This window comes from Nasonia vitripennis, chromosome 3 (assembly GCF_009193385.2).
Source record: "Nasonia vitripennis strain AsymCx chromosome 3, Nvit_psr_1.1, whole genome shotgun sequence".
Classification (NCBI taxonomy): Eukaryota; Metazoa; Arthropoda; class Insecta; order Hymenoptera; family Pteromalidae; genus Nasonia; species Nasonia vitripennis.
The window spans coordinates 15,805,765-15,819,653 of NC_045759.1; the positions used below are offsets into that span (position 1 = coordinate 15,805,765).

Below are 13,889 nucleotides of genomic sequence, written 5' to 3' on the forward strand. Positions count from 1 at the left end.
ATAATATGTATAAAATCGGAAAAATTATCGATTAAGAATAAAATTATCGTCAAATAAAAGCTTTGCTAATACTGCGAACTAAATCTGCTTCTGATAAAACTTTTGATAACAGTCCATAATCCCTCCCTGATAAGAACACCGCTCTCACTAAATCTTTCAACGCAAACCAGCTCGGAGCCTCTTCGCTAACCTTCTCGCGTAGTCTCATATTAGAACGTTTCACGTCATAATTATCCCACGGCGCGCGCGCGCGAAAAAAAAAGAAACGAATAAAAAAATCCCCAGGACGAAAGCCCAAGCGACCCAAGCGCGCGTCCCTGAAGCACTAAATTCCAATCAAGCGGCGCTGGGCTGACGGCTGCACTCGGGATTTCTAAAACCGCGTGACGTCCGCTCGCAACACGAATACAAATAAGACGCGAGGCAAAAATGAAAAAGGGTCCCTTCTCCGGTGAAACTCTTGCGCCCTGCCTGTCACTCTCTCCATTTATTTTCTCCCTGTATTCGGACGTTCTCTTGCGGCCAAAAGATCGCGTCTGCCGCGAGTATCTTCTGAGAGACTGTAACAGTCGGCAGCGATAAGTCGACGACGAGAGGAAGACGACGTAGACGGAGATGACGTTAAAAGATCAAGCTTCGAGACAAGCACGGACTGAGGCGTTCTACAGGTGTCTCTCGCACGCGAGACCGAGCGTTTAAGTGATAATTAATGTCACTCTATTGATAAGAGATAGGGGAGATTGCGTGAAGAGGCGACGGAAGGAGGGGTGACGAGCGCTGTGGCTTTTGATACTCTATATCTTGCGGGCTTGAATTTTAAAGTCGGTTATGTTTTTAGTATATTAGACTTCAGAATTTTAGATAACAATTTACTATTTGTTAATCACCATCAAAATCTCGCCTAAATCGCGACAGAGCCTACTCGGCTCCAAATTACGTTTGCCGAAACTGCAGTCTACGAGAAAGCCTCTCCAAGATAAACGCACATGCGGCACACACTCAACAACGCGCGCGCATACGGAGCATCGCGAGTAAACAAACAAGCGATCTTCAAGAAGAATTCTCTCCCTTCGAAGAAGCGCATACACACAGGTGCAGCACACAATACACGCTCGCACACGTATGAGAGTGCAGCCCATCGCGTCTGCGCGTGCCGGCAAATTTGCGCGCGCAGCGGGAGTAGCGCAGCGACGGGGCTACTGGCCAAATATCGCGCGGCCGCTCGTCAGTCGGGATGCCGGGTCTCGCCGCGCTCTCACGTCCTGCAGCAGCTCCGCGATGATCGCCGAGCCCGTGATCGTCTCGCGCGCCGGCGCGCTTTTCAACTCGCTGCTGATGCTCATTATCGTAGTGCTAGTGCTGGCTTCTATCGAGATAACCCGTGCTGCGCCTGACAATCTGCCTCCGAGTGCCGGTGAGTGTCAGACACATCGTATTTCGAACTTTTCAGACCATCACTATGAAAGGCTGTACCGTTTCATGTTTATGTTTATGTTGTTCTGTGCTGCTGCTGACGCTGTTATTGTTGTGATCGGCGTCGATCGTTATAGACCTTTGGTGTGTTGCGATAGTACCCCTGGGGCAGCGATGTGCATTCAGTGTTTTTTCAGCTGTATTTTTTGCGTTCGTTAGGTTATCGGATGATCCGATATTTTTTTTCTTTCACGGAAAGTGCGTGGTTGATAAATGTGCTTTGACGATTTTAGCCGGATTGCAATCGATTGATTGGAGTTTTTTTTTATTCAGCGCGCTGCACTCGTTGCGCGAAACTCAGGGGTTGGCAATATAAATTTACCTAAAAATGCTGGAGCCATTTATGGCTCGAACGATTTTCAAGAATAACTAAGAATTTAAAATGCTTTTCATCATATCAGCTCGACTGTGCATCGACGTTCATTCAAAAGTAATAGCCCGTACAGTATACGCTATTCTGACTTTAAATATCGACGGAAAAGTGACTGACATTTGCTGCAAAGTCGCTTTCTCTCTCCGGAGCTTCCCAATACTTTTCGAATACTAAAGCGGGAAATCGACAGCTTGGCTCTAATTTCCTTATGCTCCATGCATTTTTACTCTCTCCTCTCTGCACACATAATATACGTACAGCGCGCGGCGCGTTGTTCGTCAATTTACCTCGAGGTGCGCTCGCTCGTGGGAGAATATCAGCAAGTTTGCGTATTCCGTGTGTATGTTGGCACGGAGTTGCTGCAAAGAGAGCGCATACAAGTTTCAGGAGATGAGATTTCTTTTCAGAGACGTGACAAGTAGACGAGCAAGACTGAGAAAGAGCGCGCGGAAGAGGCGAGCGCGAAAATATCGAGTTTGTGATTGTGTTCGCGCGCGGGCGCGAGAAGTGATTGTTGACGGAGCATTTGAATTGCACTCGAGTTGGAAATGAGCTTTTTCTTGCTCGTTGGATTACTTGAAACAAATCAATTTCTATTGGAGGGCCGTAGAGGAGGTACGTTTATGAAAGTTCAAAAAGCTCTGTCGAGGGAGCTTCACGCCGCGCTCTGGGTGTTCGCGCCTGGTTATCGCCTTGGCTATACCATTATTTTCGGTCTTTACACTCGACAGCCTTTCGTCGTTTTTAAGTTATGCGTGTTTTTGTCGACGGATATTAAGTGGACGTATTTTTTACGCGTGAGCCACAGTATAGAGCTTGAATGTCGTATTATGAACTTCATTTTATTGCAGAAGTATTCGAAAATTTTTTACTGTGTACGTTTGGAATAGAGAAGTATGAAGGCTCTTCGATATAAATGTTGTGGATATCTGTGGACTTTCTTCGAAAGTACGAAATAGCTTATCTTTTTCACCCATAACCGTATGAATTGTATACAGGAAATAAAACGGCGGCGAGGATAACGTTTATAACTCTGCCTATATTCGGTCGAACATCGAGCACAGGAAAGTTTTTACTGAAAACGTACATACACTTTATCACGTCAAACTTACAGCCCGCTAAAGATTAACCCGTTACGTTTGACAAATGTTTGGAGTCCAACGCTATGCTGTAATACGATACGTAACAAGGGCCTTTCGTAACTGTTCAAGAGTTAACTTTATGCAAGTCGAGACATTAGGGCACGAAAAAAAAACTAAGCTTCAGATAATTTCGACACTTTTTCCTATGATAAAAAACTTGGCTCAAGCTATTAAGGTCACCTACATTCTTAATAGAGCAGAGTAAATCTGTGTCCAAGGGAAGTAGACACAATGTGAGTAATGGGCTTTTAGCAGTACTTAAAGGGCTCATAGTTGTGATAAAATTTAAATTCATTTTCCACTAAAATTCGATAGATAACCCACTTCAATAATGAGATGTCAGGTTGCAGAAATTCTCGTACATTTTTCGAATGTTCTTTTCAAATACAATCATATAAGCCGACCAATCAATTAGCGCTTAACTGCTGGTCTTACTTACTTGCTTGGAGAAAACGAGGGTAAACAGCTCGAAAGCTCTTTACATCCCAGCGTCAACAAATTCACGCCGCCATCAAACACAAAAATCTGGTACTCGAAACTTGACGAGGACACTACCGGAGTCCTCGAGCGCGCGTGAATGCCCTCTTTACCCTTACCCATCAAGATATCTCCTCCTTCACCTTCTCCACATCAACCCCTCAGGCGGCGCTATTGCTCTTTTTGTTTCTCGACCCACCAAAGTTGCTCGATTCACCCGCTAAAAACGAAAACCTAAAAGCTCTCAGTTGCAGCTGCATATAGAAGAGAGACACCAGCGAATTGGAGTATACGAGCACAGCTGCGGCCGATACTCGTCATCCTCCGAGAAATCCGGGGATGACCGCTTTGAACTCGCGCGCAGCAGTATAAATTCGGTTCGTCCGCGGTTGGCTCTTCGTTGTAAACTATAGGCCCGCACGTGTTACGCGTACGTCGCACGGAGGAGTTTAATCAGTTCGGCACTACGAGCTGTTTCGAACTACGCGCCCTTCTGATTATTTGTTCTTTGTCGGTCATATGGTACATCCGAAAATCGTCACTTGCACGATTGTTTAGGCTGCTGCACTTGTATGGTGTCAGGGAAAAAAGCAATTGAACGTAGTGCGCATAGAGCCTGAGATTGATTACGTTACTTAAACAGTTTCTATGTCTGAGCAATAATTGACTGCTTCTACTGACAATGATGATTATTGATGATTTTTTTTAAATTTTGCTCGATTGAGAGTGTATTGCTGGACTTGGGAGAAAAACATACATCGTATGAGTCTTTTATTTTCAGCATTCACGCTGATTCTAGATCTCTAGATTCTTTTTTTCAGTCCCGAGTGTGACAGTCGTAAAATAATTATCGCATTGTAAAACTTAATAGATAAAAGGACGAGTTATACCGCTGAGCCCAAGGTAGCTGCACTGCGACAGGGTTTACGTCCCTGCAGTCGCCAGACATAAAACCGCGCCTTCTCCAAGCGTGGCATAAAGTTCATGCGTCACGCAGTCGAGGGAGGGAGAGAGAGAGAGAGAGAGAGAGAGAGAGAGAGAGAGAGAGAGAGAGAGAGAGAGGACGTTTTCATTTTTCATCACCGTAACTCCGACTTACCGTGTTTTTTTCTCCTTTCAAGACACGATGCTTTGATAAAAAGAATTAACGTGCAAATGATTCTTTACGAGAATGAAGCATCGTCTTGTGCTCGTTAAGGTTTTACTGGAGGACGGATACGACAATCGTACGCGCGGAGTGAAACGAGTTCATGAGAAATGCAGCGCGTTACTACAAATTTCCGTCTCTCTCTCTCTCTCTCTCTCTCTCTCTCTCTCTCTCTCTCTCTCTCTCCCACCATTCGTTCAAAATGACAAAAAGAATTTTATTGTGAAAATTTTGTGCGACGCGAGATATGCATTTTTATTTAAACATTCTATCCAACGATAAAATTACATTTGCTTTTGACGATAATTTTATCAATAAACATACGATAATATGTGTAATACTTCATTTCTCTGTGCTTCATTTATCCACCGCATATGTTGGGATAAAAGAGGATGATATTTTGTGCAATTCACTAAACGAGAACAGTATTACTCGTGTAAGCTTTTGAAATATTTGTACGTCGAGCGGTTTTTTTGTATACAAAACAAAGAATCGGTATCCGGAGATAATTTACGAAACCAACATCAGTATAATCCGTAAAACAGCTTCATTATACCAAAAATACATTATTCATGCCTTGTGAACAATCAAATGCGTAAAAACCTTATTTAATTGTTTGCGCGAGGCAGATTCTTTGAGTACGTAATAAACGATCTCGGTTCAGTCGAAAAAATAAATGATTCTTTCATTAGAGCTCATTTATTCCATAAAGTATAGCACCTCTCAAATGAATTTTTTTCCTGCTTATTTCATTGACATCGCTTCGAGCTACCAATATATTCGTCCTCGAATAAAAACCATACACGCGGCAGAGTCAAGCATAGCTAACCACAAACTGCCAGCACATAGCAGGAGGGAAAAAAATGTTCCTTTCCTTCCATCTCATTATCCTAAAAATACCATTTCTTTGAGCAGCGAATAAACGAAAAGTGCAGCACGGCAGGTACCGCGACGAGTTGGATGACCGCATTATTCGCTTGTGGAGAACGCAAGGAAGTAGCAGGGAGTTCCTTCAATTTAATTTAGCCGGCAGAGCGAAGCGGTACTTCATCGTTTCAGGCAGACGCTTCCGTGAGCGCAGTCGCCTTAAACGTGTATACCCACACACGCACGTGCGAAACCATCTTGTGTTCAGTGTGTATCTGTATACGTTTCACAGATTACCAAAATTGCTTCTTAATTAAGGAAACTTTCGAACGCGACATTTACAGTTGTGTTTCTCTTTGCGATATCAAAGCGCTCTGCGCATCCTACTGATGCTGCTGCTGCCACGTGCATATTTACCTGGTTCCCTTTTTTTCTTGTAACTTTTCAGAAACTCGACTCGAGCCACTCTTGTCGACAAGTTCTTGAAGAAGACAGCTGAAGAGATTCGGGCTAATTTTTTCCATGATGAAGATTCGTGTTGTTTCCGATGTCATTTTTTTTTGCGATGGTAACTTCTGTGAACGGAGCCATGCTATTTATAAACTTGTCAGATGATTGCATAGTGAAACTTTTGAAGTAAGCAATTAGTATGTAGTTTGAATGAATATAGAAGTGTTGTCAATTGATAGCTGTATCCGGAATATTTAATGGTCATTTTATATTATATATCGTATCGTATAATAAAGCCGAAACATATTAATTATCAGAATCCGACCATCGATCATATGGGACTAAATTAATGCGTTCGTACTGTATCAGTATCAAGACGATTATTATGAAATAAATAATATAAAAGTGCTATATCTTCATTCGACATGACAAAAATCCAAATGACCGATCCGTGACTCGTGTACGTGCTTGAGGTCAGAAAGAGCTCTAAATCGTAACTGGTATATCAGAACAAAATAAAACTACAATTTCCTAACCATTTTCGTTTTGTTATTCTGATAATTAAAATATATTTTTCGGTGAAAAGTCTATTTTTAATTATAAACCTCATAATTGTACTAGATTCTAAAAAGTTCGCACTTTATAGAAACTAATTTGTTCAACTTAGCAACAAAATTCTGCTATAGATGCATACGACGATTATCCATTTTATTTCATTATCGTTTCATTCTAATTTTTTTTAATGTTCCTTCATTTCTTGCATAACACAAACCGAATTCATTAAGGCTTTATTTGAAATTATTGATATATTTTCATTTAACGATAAAATTACACTTTGTAAATTAATTAAAATATGATTGACAGAAAATACACGAACAGTATTAAGGATCAACATTTAATAATATAAACGGATATTTCAGTTAAGGTGAAAATAAAAATTAATGGTGGAGCAGTGTGCACGTATACATATAGGGAAGGTCCGTGATTTGATCAATCAATCATGGCCTGGTGAGAAATGTGCGGCGTACGAGTGAACTACGCGATAAAGGCGTGAGCTCTTATCTGCGGAAAGATGCAGGTGGCGAACATTTAGAATCTCAATCTGGGATAGATTAGACGTGTATTCCCCTGGGTATTCACAGTTAATTTCGTGAATTCGCTGTCGTTAGTTCTAACGACTTAATCCAATCCAAGCTTTCGGTTGATCCAAGTGTGAGTTTCCCATTTAAACGTTACTTGAACTTCTCAGACGTAAACAATCGCACAAAAAGTGAACTTAAAATAATTAAAAAGTAAAATTGATTATGGAAACAACTTTGAATATCGAGATCAATACTTTAAGCATACTCGAATTTCTGTAATTTCACGAATTTAATTACATGAAAATTTTCATGATTTTAACTACAGGAAAATTCAAGGCGGATAAATCATACATCTACATGAAGTTATATCCTTTACGTAACATTGTTTATATATTTATGACTTGTGCATTCGTTAAAAAGAGAGAGATTCTGTTATGAAATGCACTATGATGGATAATCAAAGCATTCAAACGTTATTAATGGTTGTTTACACGAGTCAACATTAATTTGATCAAGTTACAGCCTGGTTCGATGTTGATATTGAGAATGCGGAGCAAGTATGCAAGCACATGTTCGTTACGCATGAAAATATTGATGGTTATGGATTTTATGTAAAATTTTCATGAATTAATGCATCGTTAACTTTCGAATACAACCCCTTCTCACCCAAAAATCTTGCAAAAAAGCGCCCATATCCGACAAAAATTGTGTCCTCTTCTTTGAGCAAATAGTTATCGAGAACCCGCAGCCTCGACAACAAAACATCCGCGTCGTAACCATTACAAATAGCCTCGTTCGCTTAAAGTGCGCCTCCGCGCTGCCTCTCGCGCAGCAAAAGACCTGGCCCTTCCGAGACGAGCTCTTGTGCGCGAGCAGGACACAAATTGACGCATAATTTATATTTCATGAATAAAGCCGTAAAAATTATTGACGAGCAATCTCTCTCTGTTCCCTCTCGTACTTTCGCTCTTTCTGTATCCGGCGGCCGAAGAAAATGCAAGTTGATTTACAGGCGGCATTTACTCGGAAAGAGTGCGAGCCATCTCGGGGGCCGCGCTAGATAAATCGACGCGATGCCGCGAATGCATTTCCCTCGTCAACCCCTCCGCTCTCTCTCTCTCTTTCTCTCTCTCTCTCTCTCTCCTCCTGTCGCAATTTACCTTTTTTAGGCCATTCACGGTGCGAGAGAGTACCGCGTGTATACATACACATTGTGTTGCAGCAACCTGTATACAAGGCCGAATGGCTTGGCATCGGGTATACCTACAGCCCCACGTTTTCCTTCTTCTCCCCGCTTTTCCTCATCCGCTATCGCGTTCTATCTTTCTCGCCCGGCGATATTACTTGTTTTCCACCGGGGCCTGTTTATTTTTCTGCAGCGAGCCGCAGTGTAGCTAGCTATATAAACCGCTCGCAAGCTCGCGCGCGCGTGCATCCATGTGTTTTGAGCCAATTTCGCAGTGTTCTCGCACGAGCTTGTGTGTGTTTGTCTGGGTTTGCGAACGTTAGCTACCTATCTCTCTGTTGGTTCTCCGCTCCTACCTTTTTAGCTTCGAGTCGCGCGGGTCGCCGCTCGTTGCGCACCTAGTCGCTCGATGGAACATTTTTACAATTGCAAGGGAGGGAGAAGGGCTCTTTGTTTGCTGCGCCAACGGCAGCGCATAATACATAAAACATTAGGCGAGATAAGCTCGGAATGGGTGGGTTGTTCGTGCGCGCGCGCAGTGTATAGCTGCTTAAAAATTTGTCGAAGCTGTTGGAGTGTTGCAATAATTATTAGGGCGAGCGCGCGGCGCGTAACTCGCCTACTTTAAATGCGCGAATTCAGTAAGAGCTTTCGCAAATTGACTTCATTGTGCGCGGCATTACGGGTGTAGACTGCATGGAAGGCGTGGATTGAAATGAGATTTTTACCTCGTTTATATCGTGATGTTTCTTTCTCGCCCTCTCCGTTTCTCGCATTTATGCCTTCATGAGGCGAGTCCTAAATGCGACTTTTATAACCTTTATCTATGAGCTTAATTAAATGTCGCGCCGTTTGGATGCTGAATTTAATTTTTCGTGCTTCAGTTTGAGTAATTCAGGACACCCGGCGTGGAATTACCATGAAACATATGCATCGAACATAGTAATGAACCCGTGTGACACACATACGTTCTAGTTTCTTTTCTATTTTCTTTCTTTTACAACGTTCATTTTCACTACAATTATGCAGGCATTATTTTTCTCTGTAAAACTCGTTGAAAGCATTTTTTTTCAAACTCGTGCTGCGAAATAAGAAGGTCAAGTTTTTCCCTTTTGTGTTCCAAACTGCTGCATGAGTTCATGTGTAGCGCATTTTTAAAACTTTTTTTTCATTACGCTGGCTACATAAACTTTTTGCAACCTCCGTACGCCTAGCGCGGAGAAATTTCGCTACTTTCATTTTTGCCATACCCAACCGTGAGATTTTCGTAATGCATATTATATCACACGTTTTAAGAATACCTCATCAATGAACCCAACGTGCATAAAGGATCGCAGCCAAAAGAACACAAAACCAAGTAAGATTCCCCAACGACCCTCTCAACTTGATTCGTCGTCGCTGCACGCAGCCCGCATAAAGCAAGCAGTGTCATACCTTCACGTCTGCATCTCTAGGTAGTATAAGGCGAACCAGCAGCGGCATCATCAGCCAGCTGCGCGAGACTATCTCTTCGCGTATTATATACTTGCGGCTGTGGATTCCACCGCGAAGCAGCCTTCATTTAACCTCCGGACTCGGCACCTGCTGCCTACTCGACGTGGGGGGTAGCCCACCTGGACGACGTTTCATTTAGCGAACGTCGCCGCGACGACACCCTGCGGCTGCACAGCCGAGCGTAATCTCGCAAGACGAAGACGTCGGCTCGAGCTTTTTATTTCATATAAGTATGTAGAGGTGTACATGGGAATAGCGAAATGAAGATTAGTAAAAATATCTGCTTCCCGTACATGAACACTTTTGTGCAATTACGCGAATAAACCGATAAAGCGCGAAAAAGTAAACAAATAAATTATACGCAGCTCGGCAAACTTCATCAATCCCTTTCCCTTTATGTACCTATATACTATACACTCTCATCCAATATTTGAGTGATTAAAGAGAGAAGAAAAGAGGCGGCACAGCATATAGTTTTCTTCCATCCTTTCTCTTATCGCTTTCTCGCAAACGAGCCCGACGCACGCGCGGCGCGGCGCGAGCTTGCATACATCTGCTATTTTCCTCTCGATCTAACCCGAACTCGCTCGCGTAAGTAATTTACGTTCGCGCGGCTCAATCCTCTCTTTCTCTACCACGCGCGTGCCAGCAGAGCATATTTCTCTTTGCGCGTCCCGATCGGACTCTGTGTTATAGTCTCTATAGACTTGCGGCTTCGCTCGCGCACGCATTAGCGAAGGTATCTCTTTCTATCGCGCGACGACGGCGAGGCAAGTTCTCGGGTACAGGAGAAAATTTCACTCGCATGTATTTCCCAATGGCGTCCCCTCTTCTCTGCCTCTTTGCTTTGCTGCCGCGTGACACATTGATATTCGCGATGAGATTTACGGCGCGAAACTCGCAGGGATTTCGCTCGGGGATGCGCATCGACGCTTGCGCGAGTGTAGAGACTTTGCTCTCTGTCCTTTCCCACCCATTGTGCCCTTGTATTTTATCACACTCGACTGTGTACACGTACACACACTCCACGCGTATAGCAGCTGAGCAACTTCGTCGGCGCGAGAACAAAGTTTCCCGCGTATGTATATACAGCGCTTATAGGTATATATGTATATGCGGCGGCAGCGCCATCAGAGTCGAAAGCCCATTGTTGCTCTGCAAGCACAGGCCTGCGATGACCAGCAAATGAAAGTGTATGTGTATAGCGAGGCGCGCTGGTATATAGCGCCGCCGGCTGTTGTGGCGCCGAGCGTATATCGGAGAATTTTCGCGTTACAGGTGAGCCCTGATGCGAGTCGAGTTGGGAAATATTTTTTCCGTCAATTTTTATCTCATGCGCGAGCTGCCACCGCGCGGTTCTGCGTATGCCTTCGCACGTGAAATTCGTTTTTTCTTTCTTTATCTCTCTCTCTCGCGCGTTTTTTTTTTGTTTTTCAGTCCTGCGAAGGGTAAATACGTTCATTCGCTGAATTCGAGATGTAATTATACGCTTTTCGAAGGGAAAACGTGTGTTTGATGACGAGCGCGCAGGAAAATACTGAATATTTTGCTCTCGATGTTTCTGAGTAAGAGTACGCAGTTTTTCTTTTTGTTCTTTTTTTTCCATCGCTGTATAATTGTATTAAGGAGATTAAAGGATGAGTTGATTAAACGTGCACGCTTTTACGGCTAATTTAAATTGTTGGCAAAATATAATTCATCCGTGCGATTATTTTCCGCTCTTGGTGCAGTTCGAGTTCCAACAGCTGGGATTCGTTAGCGCGTCGACGGGCACCGCGGAGAAGCAGTTTACATGTTTACAACGGGCTACAAATTGCATACCTCCACCACTATATATACATATATATATATATATATATATATATATATATATATATATGTACTTAATTCCATATATATGTATTTGTCAATAGATTGAGGTGTCATGAACTTGTTTTTTGGATGTAGCGTAACTACAATATGAGCGTGTGGTAATCCTCTCTTTTGAAATTCTATTGTAAAGACATAAGCTAATACTTTCCCAAAAATTTCATTTTTTACAATATCATCTAGAAAAGATTAAAATTTTTTATAAAATAATCTAACAATAATATTTGGAATATCATTTGGAGTAGTTCCTTTTGGAAAATTTTTTAAAACTCTTTTCAATTCTACCCATTTAGGATTGCACGTCATAGTAATTAATAATATAATTAATAATTAATTCTCTGTCAAATCGAAGATCAAACATTTTTTCCTTCTTTAACTATATATATTTAACTTAACTTATAGAAGATAACTATACATATATATATATACTTAACTTTTAGAAGATAACTATTATATATATATATATATATATATATATATATATATAATAGTTATCTTCTAAAAGTTAAATCTTTCGATCATATAAAATTATTGAGTGAAAAAATGGAATTAGAAGATCTGATTATTGGTTCTGAAATTTGTATCATAAAGGTAACATTTTTAAATCATCTATTATAAAATATTTTGGTTATTAAGTAAAAAAATGAATTTCTATTTGAATACCAAATTGATTTATTTACATTAATTTCAGAATATATCAGACAATAAAAACGAGAGTTAAAATATGATTTCAAGATTAAATTCCAAAAAAACTCTACTATCTAAAATGACTATCTACAGATGAACTGTCCTTTTTTAATTTTATATATATATATATATATATATATATATATATATATATATATATATATATACACACACACACTTAATTCCAACAAGCCAGCTAAACTCCATGTTCGAATGCAGATTGCAGTTTCCCTATATACTGATAAACGCCGCTGATTAAATCATCCTCTAAATTGACCATCCAAAAATGAGATTGCACTCCCATTATACCCATCAAATTCCTCCCAAAGAGGTGTCTAAATTAACTCGCGCATACTTTTACTAATAAATCACAGCCTGAATTCCATAGCCGATAACAAATCGAAGTCTTGCGTACCAGGGATGTCTTGCAATGTCCTTGACTCGACGCTATATAGACTGCATTCGAAGCGCCGTTGAAGTGCAAATCGAGGTGTGCGTTTTTGCGGTCGGGGCAGTAGGTTCGTTAGCGCTCGGTGGTCTGGCGGGAATTTTAAACTCGCTCGACGCGGACGACCATATTCGAGCGAAACATTTTCGCCGTGATATGACGCACCCTGCTCTCTCGTATACATCGACTACTACTGGGCCAGATTCGGCCGCAGCGAGTCTCGAGGTTACGCGGTGTAAGCCAGCGAATTCACGCTGGCGGAAGAGCGCGCACATAACACTCGCGCGTCAAAGGGGGTGTGATAGAGTCTTTGTAGCGGTTAGCGGGTCGTTCGGTCGAGTGATTCGTATCGCAGTGTGCCCGTGTTTTCGGAAATTCGTGCATTTTCAGAATTATTCGACCAATTTATTTACCGCCTTGTTTGATTCTAGTGGATTATACAGTATTAGCGTTCAATACTGCGGCGAACTGTCAATTTCTCAATTTGTTGAAACTGCTCGTGTAACAAATGCAATCGTGCTAGACTAGATATACATACAGGGCGCATTAAATTTGCCAAACTATAACTGTACTCTTGTAAATATACACGATGCGCGTCCGATGATTGATTGTTGTACAGTTTTGGAAAATTGCTCTATCAATCAGTATCAGTTTTAATTGCTATCGCTACCACGTTATGGGAACGATCTTACGCGACGACAAAGATCGAGAATAAATCAAGAATTACGCGCGAGCGCAATGGTAGAATAGATCCGATAACATTACTTTCAATCTCAGCAGCTCTAACGCCACGAACATAACTTCACCGGGTGTAATACAGTTTTGCGGCTTCTACTCCTTTTGCTAAAGCAGTTTTAATTCGTATACTTCGACACATGTTTATTAGCTTGTAGCATATAATACGTGTAACGTGCTGTAGGTTGATTACAAAAGTTTGTACTTGGGAAAGTTTTGGGTAATCGAGGCACATCGTTATTTTGAATATTTAGTTCAAAATAAATGCCATACACAGCATTGAAATTTAATGAATGAAAATGCAACAAAATTAAAAATGTATTTATTAGGCGCGCGTCCAATACAAAATCAAGCAGACCCTGAGTAAATTCGTTATGCATGCACAGCTGGTAACAGACAGATAACATATCTCCATAGACGCGGGAATATACACGCGATATACAGACTGAGTGTCGCGAT

General features: G+C 41.6%; 1 protein-coding gene across 3 annotated transcripts in view; it reads left to right on the plus strand.

Annotated features, from left to right (window-relative positions):
* The first annotated feature begins 1,211 nt into the window (after positions 1-1,211).
* The window catches only part of LOC100123057 (neurotrimin), a 135,602-nt gene continuing 122,924 nt past the window's right edge, over positions 1,212-13,889 (plus strand). Inside the window, exon 1 of one of the 3 annotated variants that reach the window (XM_001606613.5) lies at positions 1,212-1,414. In XM_001606613.5, coding sequence (XP_001606663.2) covers positions 1,279-1,414 — 136 coding nt within the window. In that variant the 5' untranslated portion in view covers positions 1,212-1,278. Of the gene's footprint in view, positions 1,415-2,379; positions 2,462-13,889 lie in introns of those variants that run through there. The other 2 variants (XM_008218450.4, XM_031927287.2) reach the window with 2 other exon arrangements.